The following is a 24275-nucleotide window of genomic DNA, read 5'->3' as shown; positions in this document are numbered from 1 at the left end:
ACCAATTGAAGTTCATTAAGATAAGTTCTCAACAGTAGAGCAACCAACACACAGTCACACTGAAGGAGTCATTCTTCTGTATCATCTTCTGCCCACCCTTTCTCAATGAAAGCAGATTTTTGTGGAGGTCAAAGATCCTGGTTATATAGTACTAGTTCTTGCACAAAAAGAACAAAAGATTCCTATTGATTTTTCAAGAGTAAAACAGATTACTCAGAAAGGACTGATGAACTTCATACATGTATTTTTTGTGATCCTGCCATTTAAAACATTTCTGCCAGTACATATACTTCATAAAGTCACACCAAGTGTGAATGACAATACACATTGTATTCAGAAACTGAATGCCTCCCTGTCTTCCCATGTGTCCACTCCAGATGTGCAATGCCTTCAATGTGAGAAATCTGGTGTGTTCCAGATCTTTAGCAAACCAATATCTGAGCAAGCCATTCTGGGAGATGCAGAGTTCCTTCTCCCCACATAAGAGTAACTAGGGAGTAGAGAAAAACCTGGCTAAGAGGGAACCAAGCCATGCAAAACCTGAGCCCAAATGGATCCCTTCCTAGTTGAGGAAGTTTCAGGGTTAAAGGCAATGTAATTTTTAGTTTCTCCTTGTTCAGAGCTTCTTACTTCTCCTCATCCCCAGTGAAAAAAAATGAGTAAGAAGTTATTGTGCAGCCCAGTCTACAAAGCAGAGCTAAAAAAAATAAAGATATTACGAAAGTGTATCCAAAATCACTCATGTTATTTATGAGCACTGGGCTTGATATCCATAAAACCACAGCATTTCTGCAGGCACACAATCTTCTGGGCATGAAAAATACCAGGAACATGCATCTGACTGTGGAATACAAACTCCACATGCAATACATTAGTTAGAGACAAGACTATCAACTTTTGAGGCACAATATGACACCTTAATAAATGGAAAAGTAACAAAATACTGAAGAAAAATAAATTAAAATGAATAACTTGAGCCTAATGAATCAAAAAGAAAGGAAGGAATATTAAATAGAGCTCATCACATCATCAAGTCATCTTTGACTTGAACACTGGAGGTCAAAATAAAAAGCCTCTTTACCAGTCTTTACATGCTTCTCCCTACTTAACCCACTCACCCACTTTATCTTTTCTTAATATAAGAATGTATTAAAAATCAACTAACACTAACACAGAGTGACAACACTTCAATCTTGTTAGTCATATATGTCCCTCAACTGGGCAACTTCCATCTCACTGCTATTGGCAAAAAGATTGTCAGTCAGTCCTCATTCCTGTCTGTGTTGGGAAGCAAGCCAATAAAGATTGCCATTTTGCCCTATATCTCCAGACAGGAACCTAATGGCATTTAAAGTCTCATGAAAAGACCCTCTTGAACCATTCCCTCAGGTCTGCACACTGTATGATCTACTCCCTATAGCTTATGACCCTATAAAGATTCTGATCTTTAAATTAGAAAGGTCAGGAAGACTAGTCACCTCCAAAACGGAACATTGGTAACTATCTGACTGGAAACCACAATTAGAAAGTACATGCTCTCTCACTATGGAACTCGACTGCTGCTTTTATTCAGTGTTGTTAATTCTCTGCTCTAGAGAAGATGGTGTTTCTAATATTAAACTCACCACCATCATTTAATTCTAGCTCTAAAAAGTTCACAAAACTTGAAAGATTTTTATTGAAAAATACACATAAGGATGAGAAAAAGTCAGGTTTTAAATGACGCTGCCTGGAAAAATCCATGAAACATTAAAGACATTAAAAAGAAATGCTCTTACCAGCATCATTAGCATCATCCAGCTTTGGAATGCCCTTGATTTTGCTGTGTTTCACCGATGAACATTTTTTGTTCAGCTGAGTCTGTGCCTTAAATTTGACCCAATTCAAAATACTCTCTATGATACCACAGTTAGACGCCTATAAGCAAAAGATCGAAGTTGTGGATGAGAATAGCCAAGTTTCACACAGCAGAATATTTTCCAGCAATTTTAAGTCACTGATCTAACACATTCTCAAAGCCCTCTAAATTTAAAAAACTGCAACACATATCTCATTGTCTGGCATTTTATGCACACAAAACCAAAACACACCACTCAGATTATTTTCTCACCCTTGTATAATTGGTAGAAGGAGGAAAAAAGAAGACTGAGACCTAGTAACAAGTTGCCTTAGATTGTGTGGTGGATGTGCTGGACATTTTAGGTATTAAGCACCTGTGTCTTGGACTTTGACAGCAAAAAGTAATCTTATGGGGTATTTACAACCACTTAAGATTTCTTTGGATATAACTGAAAATAGCAGAAAGACAACCAAAAGTATTTAAGAATAGGACAGTATCAACCATTTGAGAAACTGATAACATTTTAAGAAACACGTGTGTAGCAAAAATAATATGGCATATTGTCTAAACTAAAACTGCTTTAGGTTTGGTTTCACATGAAAAGAAAACACAGGTTGAACAAAATACTGTGAGCTTTGGCTTTTCATTGCCGCCCCCAATACAACACTCATTGTTTAGAGATTCTGTTGCACATGTAACTCTGGAGACCAACGCTCGCTTCTGGAAATATCAGAAACACTGTAAATCACATCTGCTGATAGAAATACAACATACATAAAATCTGAAGAACGAATTCCAGACTGTGCTATGCTATTTTTCTCTGTAAGAATGTCACTAGTAAAACACGACAAGTTAAATTTTGATGCCAAGGGTGTTGGCATTGGCACCACTCTCCTTAGTACTGGAGTTCCAATTATGCTACTGGCTCTAAATAGGATTCAGTATATCAAGCTCCACCTAAGAGAATTCTACTTTGCCTTCCTTGTATAAAAATGTAGTAGAGGAAAAACTTCAATCATGTATTTATACTAATACATTCATTTAGAGTAGTAATTCTTACGCTGTCAACAGCCAAAATTTCTAAACTTGTTGCCTGAGAAAAATGATCACTTGGAATACTACAGTCACAATTCCTTCATTACTGGATAAAGAAGTGAATGTGACATAATCCTTCCTTCTCTTTTCACTTCAGTGAAAAAGAATAACAGTGATATCAAAGAATAAGATAGACAATATCCTCACCTTCAGAAAAATATTTTAACATAAAAAATTGTTCATGACCAATGTTTAGGTTTTAAAAGCCAAATTCATTTCACCTATATAAATAACAGAATCTCCAACAAATGAGCTGATCAAGTGAAATTCACTTTTAAATCCAAAGCAACTGCAAAAACACAATCATTGCTTCCATTATTAAGGTCAGAGAATGACCAGAAGTTCCTCCATCCAATTTTCATAGTATTCCAATGTCACTAGAGTATCATAATGCACCGATTAATCTTCTGCTATGTAACATAGATACATTTGATCCAGCATGGCAACTCCCACTTCCCAGAAAAAAGAAAGAAACATGCTTTACTTACTGCTTTAAAAAATTTCTCTGATAGCTGGCACTTGGACCCAAAACTTTTAGGCTGCAATGTCATGTTTTCCTTTGTCTGGGAATCAAATGATGGGTTTTCAATCAAGCAATTAACGAAAACCCATATATGATTCTTCACCTATTGAAAACGCAGAAACCAAAAGTTACTCAACAGAATTAGTACGTTTATCTTTTTCAATATTTTTGCGTAAAGTTACTTGCCTGAAATGGTTTTACTGAAACTCCAGCTTTATTCTTCTTTTTCACCACTTCTATCAGTTTGCCCACAACCTGATCCACCACATAATCAACATGCCTACCACCCTTAAGGAGGGAAGAGGGAAAAAAAGAAAAAAAACCAAAATCATTTAATTTCCCAATAGTTCTAAGCCATACGAACAAAGTTTCTGTGCTCATTGTTAGACTTGAAAATCCATGCACTCTAAGAAGCAGCATAACGAATGAAAACTTGAAATTTTCTCCTTCATGTCATTCAGTCTTCATACAAGTGAGGATGATGGATATTAAATGGTATAGTTACACGGAACTTGTCATTTACTGTAGAGTGGTGGACTTCAAATGCAGCTACTTAAGAGTACTGCATATATCAAAATCGCACCGTAGCACTGGTATGGTACCTGCAACACCACATGGCTCTAAAGAGGTATCTTTTTAGCACCCACATAAATAATTTTGGACTAAAACCATCACACATTCCTTTGTAAAATTAAAAATTCCCCCATTTCATTCATTAAAAAAGGTTCAGGACTTCACACTCAAATATACAGCACCCATGCCTATTCCTTCCCACCTCACTCAACTCCTGAAATAAAAGCTGTTAGCATTTTTTGCTAGCCTTGGGCTCATGAGCAAATAGAGCAAACTTCAAATAGCCAATCAAAAGATCCAGAAAACTCTAAAAGAGCAGAGCAAAATAACCTTAAGGAGATGAACAGTTCTCCTTAATTCTCATCAGAGCCTAAACCTGCTGCAAATTCATACCCGATGTGGCAACAAGAGATACATAACCAAGCACACAGTTAATCACAAGCTGTGGTCTCAACTTCATATAGAAAGTAGAGGCCACAGAATTACAGAACGGTAAGGGTTGTAAGCCACCTCTAGAGATCATCTAGTTCAATCCCTCTGCTCAAGCAGGTCTAGATAAGGTTGTACAGGTGTCTCAGTGGCTTTCAAAAACTTCCAGAGAAAATTTCACACCCTCCCTGGGCAGCCTGGGCCAGGGCTCCCTCACTTTCACAGGAGAGAAGTTTTTCCTCATGTTCAAGTGGAACTTCCTGTTTTCCAACTCGTGCCTATTACAGCTTGTCCTATCACTGGTCACTATACTAAAAGGACAGGCCCCAAGCTCTTGACATCTACCCTTTATATATATTTGTAAGTGTTGATAAGGTCTCCTCTCAGTCTTCTCCAGGCTAAACAGCCTCAGGTTTCACAGCCTTTCCTCATATGAAAGATGCTCCAGCCCCCTCATCATCCTAGTGGCCCTGTACTGGAGTCTCTCCAGAAGTTCTCTGTCCTTCTTGAGCTGGGGAGCCCAGAGCTGGACACAGGACTCCAGATGAGGCCTCATCAGGGCAGAGTAGAGGGGAAACAGAACCTCCCTCGACCTGCTGGACACACTCTTCTTGATACACCCAGGATGCCACTGGCCTCCTTGACCACGAGGGCACATTGCTGGCTCATGGTTAGTTTGCTGTCAATCAGAACTCCCAGGTACCTCTCCATAGAGCTGTTCTCCAGCAGGTCAAGAATAGAAAAAGAGAGAGTAGGAATAAAAATAGCTTAGGATGGTAAATATTATCAGCCATAACCAAAATCAGCACTTGAACTTCAAAAAATATCTATGATTTCTGTCAGTCTCAAGCTATCTATTAAATAGTAACATAAACCACCAATGTTTTAGAAGCACCATACATGCAAGTGTTTTTCCATGGCAAACGAAGAAATCAACCCAAAACCCACCAAAATTAGAACACGGTTGTTTTTATTCACATATGGATGACAGAGTTTCACCATAGGAGAGCTCAAGTAGAAGCTGATACATGGACAACCTGTCACTTCAAAGGAAAAATAAACCATTTCTAAAGTGTAGAGAAATGTACTACAGGAAAATACAAAAAAAAAAAAAAAATTCCACATTTGAATGGCCAGTTAAAAGTGCATTACTTTTACTCATCACATTACTGAAAATGTATGCTTCCAGGATTATCTCAGTATGTTTTTGTGTCTATAACTTCAGCAACATTATTTTTGCAATTTCAGCACTTCAAAGATTTTGCTAATACTAACATCTGACACACCAAAAGTAGCTACTTACCGGTAATTCTTATTCTTAGAAGATACTAGCTACTAGCACAGCTCCTCATTGTCGTGTCCATTCTTAGTGTGTAGCATTGAGTGAGGGATGTTCAGAGCTCAAAGCTGGGAACCTTTCAACCATCTCACCAGTAGGTGGCACGTTTACCCACTATAGAAGCATAACCGCCTATAACTGCCTCAACTGTCGGTATATTTTAGTGCAAGACAGAAAAATACCCTCCAAATCGAGAGGGCTGCCAATGATTATTATGACCATTGTATGATGAGAAAGAGCACTAAAACTGCATAGTTTTCTTTTCCCTCAGAGTAATCATTATGATTGAATCATAGTCTTGCAAACTTAGAAGACATCTAATGAAACGGTAACGACTAAAATATTACAAATGAAGCTTATGCTGGCTCCTATATACCTTCCATTCACATCATCCATAGCCAACAGCCTCAATTAATTCTGAGGTAAGTCATATTTAAATTCTATGGGTAGAAAATGGTTCATATGGCAAACAAATTCAAAAGCTAATTTTAAATTTGAAGTCTTCATTGAATTAGCTATACAAATAAAATCTCTTTTCTATTTCTTTTATTAGAGTAAATCTGAAAATGTCAAGCTCTAGAACAGTCTCAAATTCCTTGCTGAACACTTGAAAATTTTAACAGGTTGGCATGCTTCCTCCACCCTAGTGTGCCATCTGACACTGCATCTGTATTAGCTGAGCACTTCTACTAAGATGACTAGCAGTATTATAGTTAGCAATGCCACCACATGAAAAATATTGTTAGATTGTTACCTTAATAACTAAAGTTCCTACTACAATTTCTACTACAGCTACTACTTGAGAAGACCATGTGTAATCAGTTGACAAACAAGTCTCACTAAAAGTTTATATGCACAACTGTAATTAGCTACAAGTGTTGCCTCAGAGCCTGAAAACAAGTTCTGTGTTGGTCTACTGTGGCAGAATTGTGAATAAATGGGGAACCAATGAAGGTAACAATTTTATAAGAAAACAAGGGAGTTGTGCCTCAACATACTGCCTGACCTTCTACAAACTCCTTAAAAAAAATAGACCCCATTAACCTAAAAAAAATTGTTTGGAATTTAAAGCGAGTTTAAAAAAACAGGTGGAAGGGAAGTTACGACTGGGTGGTATTTATCCAGAAACAGAAATGAAAAGCTTTCAGCAAACAGCCATAAATAACCAAAAAACAGCTGAAATGAGCTCCTCACCTGTTAGGAGATAAGGGGACAGGCAGTTGACGCAGTTAGTTACTAGCCATTATGTCTCATCAGTGGGTAGTTGCACATCAATTGCTGGTGAGGTGGTTCACCGGCCCGAACATTCCACATCCAGTCACACACATAAGGCATGGATCGGGAGAGTGGGAAAAACTAGAAATTACAACACTTACCTTTGAAGAATACACAGTACTTTTTCTATGAATTTTCTTAAAGATTATTTGATAACAATGTATGTGCTACTGCATGATGGTTGAAAATTGATCCAAAAGAGTAAAACTAAAAATCTTTTGAGTGTGTGCAATACAGTTAACTTAGGAGTATTCAGGTTTTTTTCAAATACATTTTCTTCACCTGATTATCAAACATGATTAAGTTTCTCGTCATTGCCAGGTTCTTCATAAAGGTATGGTATACATCTTTGAGGTTATGCTGTTTTCTTCTTTATGTTGCATAAAGAGGCCTGATTTGAAATGAAGTTTAACCTTTCAACTACCAGATATGTTTATTATCCCTAGCTTTGACAAGTATCAGATACATACTTAACTACAATGCATAATTCAGAAGTAATATTCTACAATGAAAGAAACAATCCCTCTTATCACTGAATGCTGTTTCAGCTACACTGGAAAAAGCTATGCAGTAAAAATTACATACCACCAAAACACTGGCTACACATCATCTACCACCAAGTTTTATACTGATACCTTTGGACACCTGCCTAGACCAGGGTCCCCACTTAGCATAACCACTATTGCTTAACGATCATTTGTGCTACCATTAGAATTTTCATCTGTTTGACTCCTCTAGAAAAGATCCAGGCATTTTTAAATTGTCTGATTATAAATTATCATCTTCTTGATTTTTTGGGGAAGCTCATGGTTAAGATTCCCTCATCTATCACTAGAATTGCTTGATGGTTATCAGATTACTCATCTGGTGCAATTTGTGAAGAGGAGAAATGACAAAGACTTTCTTTCACCATGGTGGATCCCAGGCCCCTCAACCCAGGGGATGCCAAACTGGCATAGACAAGAGTTACACTAGTTGATTTCAGGTGGTTGCCTCAGTGCCTGACCACCTCAGCACTCTGAGAAGCACAAAGACTGTACTTCATTTTGCTGAGCATATTGCCACTTCATCAACACCGGAGATTTGCTACGATATCATTTCACTACTACTTCAGTTGCTAATAAGTAAAGAAAGCATCTAGATTTTCTTACAGAGAAACACAAATAAAAGAAAATTAATCTCAATATTTCAGGCCAGTTTTATACATCATAAAGTAATAAATAGAAAGATATTTTTCCAAAATACCAAAGGTCACTGTTTCCCTCCAAACCTTGCTGCTAATAACTTTAAGGGGTTTGTACATTCTGTTAGCAAAATTTCAGAATTATTTTATTACAATGTGTTAAAAAGAAAGGGATAAAATAATTTAATTCATTTTTTATTTAATCAATACCATGTATGCTCATACAAGACATCAGTATCACCAAAATTTTTACTAGTGTTTTAAAACCTAGTGCATATTCAGAAATACCGCTATGAATGTATTTTGATTGCATTCAGTTTGCTCTGCCAGATCCTCTCACACAAACGATTACCTCATCTATTTATTTTCAGTAACCCAGACATAATGTTTTACCAAATATCTCACTGGGCATAACATTAGTACACATTTTTATCATTCACATCTCTTGCTAATCAATGTAACTACTCACCTTTGTGGTAGCTATACTATTTACAAAGCTGATCTGCTGAAACCCTTTTTCACTTAAAGTGAGGCACACATCCCATCGCTCATTCACAACTTCATGAATAACTTTTAGCGCAACTCCAGTTTCATCCAGCTTGTCTTTTACGTAAAGATCTACGTAACTGCGAAATCCATTTACCTGGGAGTAATACAGGTAACAATTACTATTCCATACATAAAACAGTCCCTACATTTAAAATATTTTAAATGGGGTTCTTACAGGTAATTTTTTCCCATTCAACATGACTTTGACTCCTTTGCATGACCCAGCCAAATCATAGGCTCTTCTTGTCATGAGGGCCACGATATCCTTATCAAGTTTTTCCATTTTAAATTTAGATAGATCTGGCTGGAATGTAATGCATGTGTAGTCATCACCATCAAAATGCTTAATCTTGGGTTCAGAGGTCTTCATCATATTGTTCATCCAAGTCTTGGGAAATGAAAGAATGTAGACATTAGTTTACAATACATGTTGCCCTCCTCCATTCCTGTATTTTCCAACTATGCTACAATTTTAACAGGTACACAAGTAAATGCTCACAGACTTCTTTTAGAAGTGTCCTCTGGTAAAACACTACACTTAAAATTAATTGCTTTACCAAGATTTGCACAAGCATCGGTGACAGCAGAGTTGTGGTTTCTGCAAATATGTAGGTACCGTTACATTGATGGACATGATTCTAAGGCAAACAGAGCCCACCACAGAATTGACTGAATTAGATACAAGTGAGCTAGATAAACAGTCCTTATTGACCGTCAGTTTAACACTTTCAGTCTGCTACACGCTTGCATGGGCAGGCTTATTAGTCTGTGTGCAAAGACTCAGTGGTCTCCGAGATGGCATCTTTGTGGCTGTGTATTGTACTAAAGCATGCTTCTTGACAAACTAAGTTGCTCAGACTTGACTCATGAGTCTTGGTATTGTTCCTTGTTTAAGAACACAGGAACACTAATAAGACCAAGCAGACCCTAGTCACAGCATAGATAAGTTCAGTTGTATTTTCACCATTTTTGAAAATACTGGAAAATACAGTAGTTTAAGTCATAAGGAAGGTCTTTTTCTAAAAGTACACTCAAACCAATTTGATTTTTGTCAGTCAGCAGAAAATACAACACTTTTAAAAGACAGGTAGAAGAATGTCTTTCAATGGTTTCTGTAGTGACATGACAGCATAACCAGAGATTAATGACTTGTCCAGAAAAAGACTGGGAAAGACTCAAAAGCCAAAGAACTTTGCTATCTAATGCTCTACCTAAGTTCTTCAAACTTTTAGAAAGGTGGCCATCTCAAAGCTCTAGCAGACTACATTCAATCCAAGCTTGGTCTATGTTCTAACAATAACAATAAGCAATGGGTTCAAACGAGGAAAGAGAGGCTTTGCACTTGAGTCCAGCTAAGCTAATGACATTCATGACAAATACTGAACAATCTTTTTCCTTACACTATTCAAAATTATCTAGATACTTGTTTCCATATTTGCATAGCTAAGTAGAAAGAGCTTTTTAAAAATTATATAACATCAAATACAAAACTTTTAAATTAAGTGTATTCCTCTTCTCAAGTACATGAATATTTTAGTTTGAACAGAATAAATTTGTTTTTCATTTTTAGTCGTCTAACACTCCCAAGAAAAATCTTAATTTACAACAACAAAAAAAGTCTAATACACAGGCACACAAGTTTTACTGAATGAACTAATCTAGTCTGCAAACTCTACACATCCATTTGAATGTTAAATGATTCATGAAATACTGAAATACAGAAAACACGTTAAATTTTAAATTTATAATCACAGCAAAAGAAAAAGGTTGAGATCATTTCTATACCTGCTTAAAGCTGTGTTTGTATTCCTTGCAAGCAGTCTCAACTGTGAACTTTGTACTAAATATGTTACAAAGTTTTGCACCGTAGCCATTGCGTCCACCTGAAAAAAAACAATATACAGTAAGGTTTTTACAGGTGAACCATATTTATGATACAGAGAACATTCCAACATAAAATGTTCCTAAACATTAACAAAAGTAGGGCCATATGTCAACAGCTGTCAAAGAATGTCAGGGACAGTGTTTCACACTACCTCCAATCTAATACAACTACTTCTGCCTAGGAGAGAGCAGTTTGCTCCTCCCCACAAGGCCAGGATGCTCCCATAGCTTCCTTTTTGTTGATCTACCCATTTGCTTGCTGAAAGGCAACTGACCTCAACATTCTGATTCAGCTGAAAACTAGGTCATAATCAGATTCAAATCACTGTCCAACCACACATCATAATATATGGAAATACACAGAAAAAAAAATATGCAGTAGGATAGAAGAGAATTTTCACTCATGATCTGAATTAGGGTTGTTTTACATTAAGGATAATAAATCATATCCTAATTTATTTTTTTCCCCTTCAAGGGCGTAAATACTTAAATGCTTGCATATCTTATCATTAAAATATGTTGTTATTGAATGACTACTGATTCAAAGATGTAAATGTAAAGTTCTCTATAACATAGGTATTAAAAAACAAACTACATACATTTTTTTTCTTTAAGTCACTTTACCCTAACAAAGAGCTATAGTAATGGTGACTAAATACTTACCTATTATGAAACTGAACAGAAAAAGAAGAAAAAAGCATACTGAAAAGCAAACCATAGCTTAATTGAATAAACCAAAACATTAAATAGTCTTGCCTGTAACTTTTTTCTCATCATCATCATAGTTGCTGGATGTCAGCAGCTGCCCAAAGATTAAAGCAGGTACATATACTTTTTCTACTTTGTGTTCCACAACTGGTATACCCTTTCCATTATTCCATATGCTGATAATGTTTGATTCCCTATAAAATAGAGAAGGCATTAAGCCACTCAATGTAATACTGAAAACAGACTCCTACATTTTAACTGTTTAACTAGCTACATAAAATACAGTAAAATACCATATTTTTACAATGTTTATTCACAGCTTTACCAATTTAAATTACAAAATCTCAATTTTTTGTGGTTATCAGATGTCTTACAAGAAGGAGCATAAATAATCATACATCACAGTATTTTTATCATAAAAATAACACCCAGAAATCTGCTTGAAGAGGTCTCACTATTAACATGATAGGCAACAGAATCCTGACATTTAGTAACAGAATAATACTTACGTTAGAGTTGTAGCTTTTTAGGTTTCACTGAAATCCACTCAGAATACAGACAAGCTATCATCTGTTTTAAACCATTATTTCCCAGTCATCATAAAAATTGGAACTTTTTTATGCAACAACATCAAAATCCAACAGCATTGTTAATACTTGTAGCTCTCACACAGAATTTTCATTTTGGAATATTAGAGTTTAAAATCTTAAGAATTCTTGCAGATTTACATTACCATTTCCCTCTCATTTCACAATAAAAGCAATTTGATCTATGGAAACCAATATGCATTGAAAACTTGCAGAAAAATAACTTCTCAGCATAATTATTAGAAAGATTAAGTGTGAAAATTAGGTGTCTAAAACATTTACTATTCAGTTAAATGTAATTGAAAGGTACTACTAAGGTATCTGTGGTACCTAAGGTAACTATTGTAATTCTCATTAGGAATTAGCATTAAGTTTTCCATTTTGAAAAACAGTGGCAATGACATATCTGTAATATGCACTGTCAGTGTGATACAGCTAACTCAATTATAACTTTATCCAGGAGTTAACATACAAGTTCAACAGCTGCACAATTATCTTAAACAACGTCAAGGCTGGTATTTATGAGTAACCTCACTAGTTATAGTTACGTACTGCCAAATTTTTCATCTAATCAGGAATCTGATGATCTTCTGATTTGAAGATTCAATCAATCAAATATGAATGAGTTGTTCAGGAAAGCTAATCATTTTACATTCAGAATGGTAGTACTTACTGTTAGCCACTTTTAATTCACATTTTCATCTTAAAATATTAAGCTAATGGAAGTAATTCCAAAATTATTATTTGGATTTTAAATATCCAATTAAATTTAGCAAAGTCATTTGTATGAATCTGAACTACAATAGCATTGGCAGAGAAAGTAAATGAAAGCATGCTTTTACTTACGGATCAATGGATATTTTAATGCAAGTCATATTTTTGTCCCTCTGCTTATTGTCAGCAGCATTTACTATGAAAAAAAGTAGCACAAATTAACGCTTTGTACAATCAATAATGAATTGCTTGATCTGTAAAAATAATTGTATATGTATTTCAGCACAAGTTACAATGGTCCAGGCATTTCATCATCTGGTATCTCTTTGTATATTCTGCATCTTATTACTGAAGTCTACAAATACAACCAAGTATCTGCAGGAAGATATTTTTCAACCTTCTTATAATTACTTACTCTATTTCTAACAGTTAGATTACCTTAGAAATAAATATAGAAGTGCATTTTGTGAGCCTGTTCCTATAACTGTTCTTAACTGAGGCACTTTATTTGTCTCTCACTGTGCTTGTTGGGATATTTATTACACATATTACATCATGTATGTCAAATACCCTAGAAAATTACATGCATTACCCAGCTCAGTTTACACAACCTTTTGCCACTAAAACCCAATCCTGAAAAAGTCACATCCATTAAGGAGTGTTTTGACTTCAGCAAAAGAGCTTGTGAGACTTACAACTAACAGTTTGAAGTTGGCTCCTAAGCACTCCACGTAGTTTAGGATCAAAAGAAGGATAACTGGAAATTAACATTTGAGCAGAAATGTGACTACTGTCATTAACCATGAAAATGTTGCACAGTCATTTTCAGTATTTGTCTCATCATCCATGAAACAGATCAAAATAAAACTCCAAAACACCACAATAATTATAAGAATTTCAGTGTAAAATCAAATATATCAAGGTGCTTTTACTAAAAATCATTAAGTGCAATTTCATTCAAAAGTATGCACAGCTCTGATGTCCAGTTTTCACAATATTATTACACTGACCCATAGCTCTCAAACTACACTCTGTGAAACACTTATCAGGGCTACATAAAGAAGCCATAAGCCATTCATTACTACAATAATGATATGATACTGATCTTCCTTTTGAATGTGATAAAATGGAAGTGGACTCCCTTTTATGAGAAGCCCGTAAATTTCATCTATGAGGCAGCATTCAAAAAAGAAGTGATGGAAGATTTTCATTCCCATATTTCTCAAATTAAGTAATATGTAAAAAATTTTAAACTCATTCTTTTCCACTCGGCAAAGATACCATCTTTATTGCCTCTAAGACAACAATGCTGTAAAGTTTTAGGTGTGGAGAAGTTCTGAACCTAATGAAAGTCATGAGAAAATTTCCATTCACCTAAGTAGATGATAATTTAGTTTAGGATGTAATCCCACCAACCCTTACAATGTAACTTCATAAAACTTGATTAGGCCAAGATTTCATGTCAATTAATCCAAAATATCAGTTCAGCAGATAGCACACTATTCACATGTTGCACATCTCTACTGATGGTTAGTATTTAAAGTGTACCTGCCACCCAGAAACTATCATAAACCAGTAAAACACGGTGACTCGAGGACTTACAACAAACTGTGGCCCTAATCAACTTTGTAGAATAAAAGTATTATAAAAAAAATGTTCATAAAGAATAAGCTAGTTCTGACAACCAGTAATCAATATTTACACTTTCTTACAAGGTCAGCTGAAAACTCTTCCCTCTTTAAACTGTCTGCACTGTAGTGCTGCAATGCACTAAAATTTTCATACACCGAAGTTTAGTGAGACACTTAGTCTGTCATTTATACTTAGAAATGAATGTGCTTTAAGAGTGCTCAGAAAAGTCTACACTCTGTAATGCTAAACCAATATTATCGTTAAAAATACTTACCAAGGATTTCATCAAAGATCTTGTACAAGCCTGGAACAAAGGTAACTTCTCTGCAATTCATTCCTACATCTTCATCATAAACCCACATTACCTACATTTAAACAAAACAAAATAAAAATATTTACTATCTTGGTAAATCATTCTATGATTCTCTAAGATCTATTTACTTCAGGAACTCTTCCAATGTAATTGCTGCTGTTACATAAGACAAAAGCGAAAGCAGAAGTTTGGCAAAAATTACACTGTATCCACAAAGATTTCCATAATGAAAAGCCATTATTTTCTGCTTGGTGAGGAACTCCATTAGTACAGTTATACAGAAACAGCTGTAAAAAATGCCAGCAGGAGGCTTAAATTCTTTGTTCTCTACCTAAACAGACCAAAGTAGTTTTGGACATAGAGCAAGTGCTACTTACAAATATGTACATATATTTGTGTGTGCACATAGCCATGTTTGCAAACACGGACATGTACACACATGACTGCTTACACACATAGGTGTGTGTTTTTACTAACTTCAACATTTTCTGAGAATGTTTTTGAGGTGAACAAAGCACTGCTTTAAAAAGTCTCTCGACTACTTCCTACACATGCATACATAAACATTGTCACAGTCTTTAGTATGATAATTCAGAATAATCAGAAAAGTAGACATGTGCCTGTTTATTAAACAGAATAATAATTTCCTCATTAAAACAACAAAAACTATTAAGACTATAAATTTAGTGAGACTTACCTGCGTTAATGGTTCAACTGACCCAATGTAGGTATCTGGACGGAGGAGTATGTGCTCAAGTTGAGTCTTTTTCTGATAAACTCTCTCAACAGACATCTTCTTTGAAGAGTCATTTTTATTAATGCTTTCTGACTCTTCCTTTTTTGAAGCATTGATTTGATTATCAAATAATGTCTAAAAAAAAAGGACACCAATAATCAACCTCATTAATTCAATCTGTCACTCTTAAGATATAAACGAAATTTGAGAGACGTTTAAATTACAATCAAAGCTTGTCACTTAATTTAAAGTTAAGTTTTCAGATCTATTAAGATCAAGCTAACCTCTCAACCGAAAAAAGTAACAGGCTATGTGACAGTTTCTTAACAAATTGTAACATATTCAAACTTGAGGGATTTACTAAGCATGACAAACCAAAATAAATAAACATTACATTACAAAAGACATTTATGCTATCCATTTTGTGCTTAAGCATTTGAATCCCAACCACTGAATGCTGTCCTGAATAAAACTACTTTTTTACATTTTTAGTTTGGAGAATTCATTCAGTGGGATTTCAGAAACAGTGTTAACGCCTCTCCTATGGCTTCTCACTTGGTATAATTCATATTCTCTATTTAAGTTAAATAATTAAACCTGACACAATCCTAATTTAGAATGCTTTATGATGAAATATGCCAAGGAGTGTAAAAAAAGTGAATCACATAGGCTAATGTCAGAATTTAAACAGAATTCAAGCCTAATGTGGGCTGAGGCGATGAAAAATCCTTCAAATGGAAGAACAAGCAGCGTTACAGAAAAGTAATCCACTTGCTGGGGAAGGATACAGGAATTTGGTGCATCTTTCAGTTTTTTTCCTAATAAATACTTCCTTCCCATTGAGCTAAAAAACACACAAAATGAAAAGTCCAAATCTCTCAGAGAAATCAATTGTAGAAAAGATCTATTCTGATAAAGTAAGAGTGTATCATAAAATCACAGAATGCTTGGGGTTGGAAGGGACTTTTAGAGATCATCTAGTCCAATCCCCCTGCTCAAACAGACCCACCTAAATCAGGTCACACAGGAACGCGTCCAGGCAAGTTTTGAAAACCTCCAGAGAAAGAGATTCAACTTTCCCAGGCAACCTGTGCCAGTGCTCCCTCATCCTTACAAGAAAAGTTTTTCTTTAAGTGGAACTATTTGTGTTCTAGCCTTTGTCCATTAGCCATCATTCTATCACAGGACACTACAGAAAAAATATTGTCCCATCCTCTTGATATTTATCTCTCAAAACTTGTATTAATAAGGTTCCCTCTTGGTCCCTCTTCTCCAGGCTGTACAGTCCCAGATCCCACAGCCTTTCCTCATAAGGAAGATACTCCAGTCCCCTGATCATCTTGGTAGCCCTGTGCTGGACTCACTCCAGACATTCTCTGTCCCTCTTAAGCTGGGGAGCCCAGAACTGGACACAGTACTCCAGATGAGGCCTCACCAGGGCAGAGTAGAGGGGGAAAGAGAACCTCCCTCGACCTGCTGGCCGCACTCTTCTTGACGCAGCCCAGGACGCCATTGGCCTTCATATTTAGTTTATTATCAACCAACACTCCTAGGTCTCTCTCTGCAGAGCTGCTCTCCAGCAGGTCAGCCCCCAGCCTGTACTGGTGAATGGGGTTGTTCCTCATGAGGTGCAGGACTCTGCACTTGTCCTTGTTGAACCTCATGAGGTTCCTCTCTGTCCAACTCTCAAGCTGGTCAAGATCTCACTGAATGGCAGCACAGTCTTCTGGTCAATCAGTCAGTCCTCCCAGTTTGGTGTCACTAGCGAACTTGCTGAGGGTACACTCTATCCCCTCATCCAGGTCCTTGATGTAGATGTTTAATTAGACTGGCCCCAGAACTGATCCCTGTGTAACCCCACTGGCCACAGGCCTCCAACTCAATTCTGTGCCATTGATCACCACTCTCTGGGCTCTGTCATTCAGTCAGTTCTCAACTCCTATCTACCAAGACACTAGGTATGACATTTTACAGTAATTATTACCTATAAACTTGAATTATTTTAAAAATATCAACCAATATAACTTGAACTCACATGATTTGTCTGGCTGGCAGATGTAAAAGGGGAAAAAAAAAAGTCTGTTACCACCTGCCAAATACCTGAAATAGTCCCCCTCTCTTACAGAGGGTTTACCAACATTGAAGTAGGTGTTACAGGATCAGTAAAAAGCATCAACAGATAAACAATGAAGACAAAACCCACTTGCCACTCAGGTAAGTATTTTACTCATTAACTGTTCCAAGTAATTCTCTGTGTAAATATAGGCTAAACTACAACTCTGGCTTAGCCAGTCACCGTGTAAATTTCTCAGCCAGAATAAAAGTATTAAAAAGTGTCATAAAATTATGGCACTTCTCTCTCAATCTAGCCTTTGTTGCAGCTTAAAACAAAGGGTAACAAGGCATATAAACACCTAGGAACATGGAGCAAAGGGTACTGAACTCACCCAAACAACTTCAGCAGATTCAAAAAGGCCAAACATCAACCTATAGCATACAATCAAGAACAATTCTCCATGTATTATTCTACTTGTCTTCTGCAGCTTCTACTATTTAAGCTTTGATGTCCTTTTTTCCCCTGCTTTCTTTTTTTTCCCCTCTTAGCAGGCACAGAAATCAAGCATTTCATTCTGTTCAAAAGGGAAATTACCCTTCTGTTCCAAATTTAGAGGTCATGTTTTACTAGTTTATTTACAGAAAAGCTATGAAACACATGCTTTGAGAACCTTTTGAGACAAGGAGATTGTGTGCAACAGCTAAGTGCTTGGCTGTGAGTAAACCTGAACAGGCTAAATGAGAATCAAATATTCTCTGCTACCCAGCCGTGTAACTGACAGAATTCAGAACAAGGAGGAGAAAGAACCCAGCGGATCTCACACTCCTGCAGCAGGATCACATACAGCAGAGCTGGAACCACACTCACTCAACTTTTCTTCTGGAGCACATCCCACCTCCTTCCAAAAAGGGAAGTTGCAAAATCACATGCATGTGTGATTGAAGCATTTTGGTATCTGAGTTATTTTAGTCTCTACACTGTCATTTGGTCTTAAACTGTGACAATCCCAACACCATCACAATAAAAAGATTAGCAATGGATCAACTAAGCAAGTAGAAAAGAAACAGGACTTTGCAAGCAGATGCATTAAACTGATGCATGGAAGAGGGAAAGTAAGAGTTGTTACTTAAGAAGCACTGTCAAATTTTATTTCATTGATGTAGTTCTGTGAATGGTGTCCAGGCTTCCAATGAGTTTTGCTGTATATGTTCTGGTTTAGCAAGGAGCAGCTTTTGCTTAGTAACAGGGGGAGCGGGTTGCAGTGAAGACCCGGTAAAGAGTTTGCGGACTCTCCCCCGGCTCCTGGGTTCACACCCACCTCCGGCCCGCCTGGGCCAATCTGGCGCCTCTGTGATCACTATTTAGGGGACGGGAATTCGGAATGCGAGGCAGGAGGTGTAAGAGTGATACAAGATGGAGGCAACCACGCGGACCCTTCAGCCAGAGAAGGAGGAAGGAAGGAGAAGCAGTAGACCAGAGACTCCTCTGCAAGCCGTGGCGAGAATGCAGCTGTGCCCCTGCAACCTATGGAGATCCATGGCAGGACCGAGAGTTACCAGCAGCTCCATGTGAGTGAGCCCGGACGGGCGAGGGACTGTGTGGGGAGACGGCCATGGCCCATGGCCCAGGCCGTGTTGGAGAGCCTGCACGCCGCAGAGCAGCCCCACACGAGAGGCAGAGAGGAGCTGCAGCCTTTGGAATAAGTGCGCGTCGGAGCAGCCCGTGCAGGGCTGCCATGCGTGTGAGTTACCCCACGGACTTGCAGGGACGACTGGTGTGGAGTTCACCCGTCCTGAGGAGGGACAAATAGTAGAAGCTATCGGGAACAGACTAACTGAAATCCCCACTGCCTGCCCCCCCCGAACCGTTCAGGGGGGGACAGGGTAAAAGCATCGGGATCAGGGCTCTGAGCCCGGGAAGAGGGGAGGTGTGGCAAGAAGGTGTTCTTAAAAAGGCTGGTTGGACTCTTCATTGATGTATTACTCTGTGTTGTTTCATTTTGGTTATGTTTTGGGTTTTTGGGGGTATGTATGCATTAAATTGTTTTTTTTTCTGTTTTCTTCCCCAAACCGAGTGGCCTGGTCTGTTTTGTCCTGAACCTTAAGCGGCAATTAAGCTCTCCCTGCCCTTGAGTAATTCTCAGCCTCTCCAGTACTCGAGGCTAATTGTGGTCTTTGTTCCCTGATGGGCCTAAACCACGACAGTACATAAATGTTTAAATATTTTAATATCTTTCTGACCTTACTGGCTTTACTTTATGATTACTTATGGCATCATACCTCAGAGAAGTCACCCTTAGTTCACTTACTTGTTCCATATTTCTGTTAGAAGCCATTTACTATGTTCCCTTATTCTCAACAAGCCACTGATCAGCAGGAAAAGAGAACAACCCTTCTCAGGTGAAGTGTTGAAAGAAAAGAGGAGTGAAATGCAATTCACACAGAAAGCAAAAGAACCACTGGTGTAAAGACCATCAGAACCTTTTTCAAATGGAACTGTTCTATCTGCTCCCAAGTCTTAGGCTTCAAGAGGTTTTTAGTCAGTGAAGTACATGATGGACAGTCCACACATGCCAGTTTTTCAGTTGTCATGTACAGCAATGTCATATTCTTACCAGTGTTCTGAAATGGCTCTCTAAATGCTTCTACTTGTACAGCATACAAGGATTATAGTTTAACCATGGTCAGTGCTGGGACAAATACTGTTCAATATATTCATTAATGATCTTGCTGAGGGAACAGAGGCACTGTCAGCAAGTTTGCTGTCGATACTAAACTGGAGGGAGTGGTTGACACACCAGAAGGCCATGCTGCCATTCAATAAGACCTGGACAAACCTGAGGGTTGAGCAAGGAGAAATCTAATGAAACTCAACAATGGCAAGTGTAGAGCCTTGCATCTGGGAAAGAATAATCCCTTGCAGCAGTACAGGCTGGGGAATGAACTGTTAACAGCAGTGTAGAGGAAAGGGACCTGGGGGTATTGGTGAACAGCAGGATGACCATGAGCCAGCAATGTGCCCTCGTGGCCAAGAAGGCAAATGGCATCCTAGGGTGTATTAGAAGGGCTGTGGGCTGTAGGTTGAGAGAGGTTCTCCTCCTCCTCCTCTACTCTGCCCATGTGAGACTGCATCTGGAATATTGTGTCCAGTTCTGGGCCCCTCGGTTCAAGGACAGGGAATTGCTGGAGAGTTCAACACCAGGCCACAGAGATGATGTTGTGGAGCATCTCCCTTATGAAGAAAGTTTGGGGCTCTTTAGCTTGGATAAGAAGAAACTGAGGGGTGACCTCATTAATGTTTATAAATATATACAGGGCAGGTGTCCGGAGGATGGAGCCAGACTCTTCTCAATGATGGCCAATGATAGGACAAGGGGCAACAGGTACACACTGGAGCACAAGAGGTTCCAAATAAATACAAGGAAGAATTTCTTCACTGTGAGGGTGACTGGAACAGGCTGCCCAGATGCCTTGTTGAGTCTCCTTCTCTGGAAACATTCAAAACCCACCTGGACAAGTTCCTGTGTGACCTACTCTAGGTGGTCCTGCTCTGGCATGGGGTTGGATTAGATGATCTTTTGAGGTCTCTTCCGACCCTTAAGATTCTCTGTGATTCTGTATCACAATTCTGTAACATGTTACCACACAGCAAGAACTCAACTCTTTGCCTAATAAATTTAGGCTATTTTCCTATCTCCAGTGATTCCACTTGTCCACCAATAAGTTCTCAAGAATCAATAGGTTAGAAAAAGTCCATTTTTCTGTCTACTGAATTAGTACCTCTAGATTGTGAAAAACTACTACAAAATAGAATTATTGTGAAGGGATTCCTACAAGCCACTGCCTTTTATACAACACTAGAAATGCATTTCTGTTTTCCAGTGAGTGTCTTACTGATGACTTGGAGGAGTTTATGCTTTCCAACTTATCAGTATAAAAATTGTATCCTCTGTTGAGATACTACCACCAGATTGTTGTCACATCATTAGAAAACAGAGGTCATGCCTTGATAAATTTTGCTGCTTCAAAAGTCAGCCCTGCAGAAGTGTCACTTCTTGGAGAATGGCAAGTTTGTTCTAACCCAGCACAAGTAAGTAACAATCTTCTGTTACTCTAGTCCTTGTGACAGCTATGTCCATTTTCTTTTATAACTTTTAGACCATGATAATATATGATGTAAGGGGGGGTGGAAAAACCTCATATAAAGTATCAGCATTTTTTCTTCCTGGTTATCAATTATTTAAAAACCCCAGTAGTCTTAAAGAATTTTAATGCTATAGATTTTACTAAGACATCACAAACATGTTTTCAGTATGCTCTACTTTGACATTTAAATGTCATTGTCACAGAGCAGGACAGACTATTTGTACAATCCACCAAGTATATTGCATCTTCTGCATACAAAAAACACTCATGTTATAAACATTCAGAACTTATTTAACTTAACACACTATTGCAAACACAAGTATAAAAACAAAAGCCAGAAGGTATTCAACTGCACAAACTAATGTTATTACACAGGCATGCAAGCACCAGAAGTTGGCAGTTTCCCAGACCAAGCCTTTTGGGCTGTGCTGTACTCTGTCCGAAATTGAAGACCGACTCTGGGTCCCTGTATCTCCATTCCTAACAGACATTTTTTGAGCTAAAGTGATCTTTAGAACTCATCCACCCAAAAAAATAAAAATCTTCATCACCAAATACATGATACAGATTTATAGACACAATCATCCTCTGTAGTCTGCTCATTATATTTTCCTTGAAAATTAAAATAAAATAAAAAAACTAAAAGCACTTTCATCTGCTGAGTTTCTGCTACTTCAAATGCAAGTGAATATAAAACAAAAGACTCCTTTCTTTTGTCTTTTGGGTTTTTTTTTAACTGAGCATGCAGTAAACTGTAGTGTTGTTAAACTGACAGTCTCTTCTGTATATTTTGGAATTGTCTCAAGAATGTCTTTTGTATTCTGTCCTGTATGAAAGAACTTCATATTGTCAGAGCTCCAATAACATCCTCAAAACAGCAACAGCTGTTGTTTCATGAGAAAACTCCTAAAGAGAATTAACCAAGTATCACAAAGGGCTTAAGTCTTCTGCTTCACAGTAAGTCTGGTTTTTGTTTGTTTATAGGTTACCCAATTTTCAGAGTCTGCTTTGCAATCTTAATGTTGCCAATTTTTAATATGCTTTTAGACACAGCATTTGACTTTCCCAACATTCTTCTGATATTCAAGACTTCACAGATCCTTGACAGTCTTTCAGACTTTCTAATCCTCCAGATTGATGATATACACACCCACATACATGTAATTTGGCAAGATGAGCATTCTTAAGTAGTTTGCAATGCTACAACCTCTTGCACTATGCATCCTTCTTTATAGACATGCAGTTACAATTCATACTGTGACCTCAGATACAGTCAGCATTTTAGACACTCTTAAACTCAGGACAATGGGAACTGTATGGAAAACTGTAGTGATTCTTAGTTGACAGCAGTTGCTTCTCATTTTACTACATCAAGACTATTGTGCACATTATCGTAACGCTGTTTTATTACAGTAACTGCTTTCTCTGAGGTGTTTTTTTTTTGCTATAAATTTGTTTAGTACTGTGTGAAAGCTACAGTCATGCTTTCCTTCTGAAATTTCAAAAGTTGGAATCCAAGTAGCCTTTAATAGATGACAGTTTGGCAAGACTTCTTCTGTCTACCTTCAACCTAAGAACTTACATATTTGGTTTTAGCACCTTCTTTCTTTACATTTTGCCTTTTTTGTTCTTCTTACAGGTCTCATTGGTTGAAATTTCTACATATAAACAGAGCATCAATGATACTCATATTTTTATTGCCTTTTTTTGATGGAAAACGGGTCATAACATCTTCCTCTGCACTTCAAAAATCATGTTGAATCACCATGCTGAGTTTGGTTACTTATGCTGCAGTTACACTACAATATGCTAAACCTTAACACACATTCGATCTGGACAGTTTAGCAGCCCCAGAGAAAAGCTATTCCTACTTTAGTAAGCAATTAAATGTAAAGCTACAACAAAGAACATGGGTTTCATCACCACTTTCAATGTTTCCATAACAAAAATACATATCTTTGGTTTGACTCCTTACTTTAAGCAGAAGCTTTACTTTTATTTAAGAACTTGCTTTTCAATGCTGTTGTGAGAAGTTGAAGCTCCTGAAAAATGTTAATGTCTCTCCCCACTTAACACAGATTTAATGCTGTACTGGCCACTACTATCTTCATCTCCTCACTAAAAACTATCTGATTTTCCTTTAATCTTTAATTCTGTTGTACCTCTACGAAGTGGCAAAAGAGCTCATTTTCTACATTGGTAGACATGCACAAATTAACAGAGAAGACATATTAGTATGCTATGTTCACTTCAGCTTTGTCTTTTCTGCCTTAACCTCCTAAAACTACTACACATAATGATTGTTCTCCCAAAAGGCAAATACAGCTCTGGGACACAAAGATTTAGAAAAGCACATGACGTGTCCTACATTCACTTAAATAAAGTGTAGGATAAGCACATTTAGTGGGACAAGACAATAAATTTTGAAGGTAATTAAGCTGTAAAACCTAGGGAGGTTAATTAAGTAATGAAATCCAGAGGTAGATTTTTTACCACTTACAGTTCAAGACAAAACTACCTCTTCTGAGGAAGTTATGCTATACCTCAGAAAAGTTTATATGTGCAATATGGTAATTACTAGCTAACTCTACAGATAACATGCACTCAACTGTAGTGTGGATTATAATGGCCTCTTCTTGTCTTAGGAAAATAGAGGACAAATACATTGTTACCTAAACATTTTGCAATTTTCCC

At 37.4% G+C, this 24275-nt stretch overlaps 1 protein-coding gene across 2 annotated transcripts in view; it reads right to left on the bottom strand.

The window, feature by feature from the left end:
• The window catches only part of TOP2B (DNA topoisomerase II beta), a 68403-nt gene that overhangs the window by 33329 nt on the left and 10799 nt on the right, over positions 1 to 24275 (bottom strand). For both annotated transcript variants that reach the window (XM_061997202.1, XM_061997203.1), the window contains exons 2-11: positions 15342 to 15515; positions 14606 to 14696; positions 12832 to 12895; positions 11447 to 11592; positions 10592 to 10689; positions 8982 to 9194; positions 8727 to 8900; positions 3645 to 3746; positions 3424 to 3561; positions 1779 to 1917 (exon numbers count right to left, since the gene is read on the bottom strand). In XM_061997202.1, the coding sequence (XP_061853186.1) occupies positions 1779 to 1917; positions 3424 to 3561; positions 3645 to 3746; positions 8727 to 8900; positions 8982 to 9194; positions 10592 to 10689; positions 11447 to 11592; positions 12832 to 12895; positions 14606 to 14696; positions 15342 to 15515 (1339 nt within the window). The remainder of the gene's footprint in view (positions 1 to 1778; positions 1918 to 3423; positions 3562 to 3644; positions 3747 to 8726; positions 8901 to 8981; positions 9195 to 10591; positions 10690 to 11446; positions 11593 to 12831; positions 12896 to 14605; positions 14697 to 15341; positions 15516 to 24275) is intronic.

The sequence above is a fragment of the Colius striatus genome, chromosome 5 (assembly GCF_028858725.1).
Source record: "Colius striatus isolate bColStr4 chromosome 5, bColStr4.1.hap1, whole genome shotgun sequence".
Taxonomy (NCBI): domain Eukaryota; kingdom Metazoa; phylum Chordata; class Aves; order Coliiformes; family Coliidae; genus Colius; species Colius striatus.
This window is presented reverse-complemented; position numbering and strand designations above follow the sequence as displayed.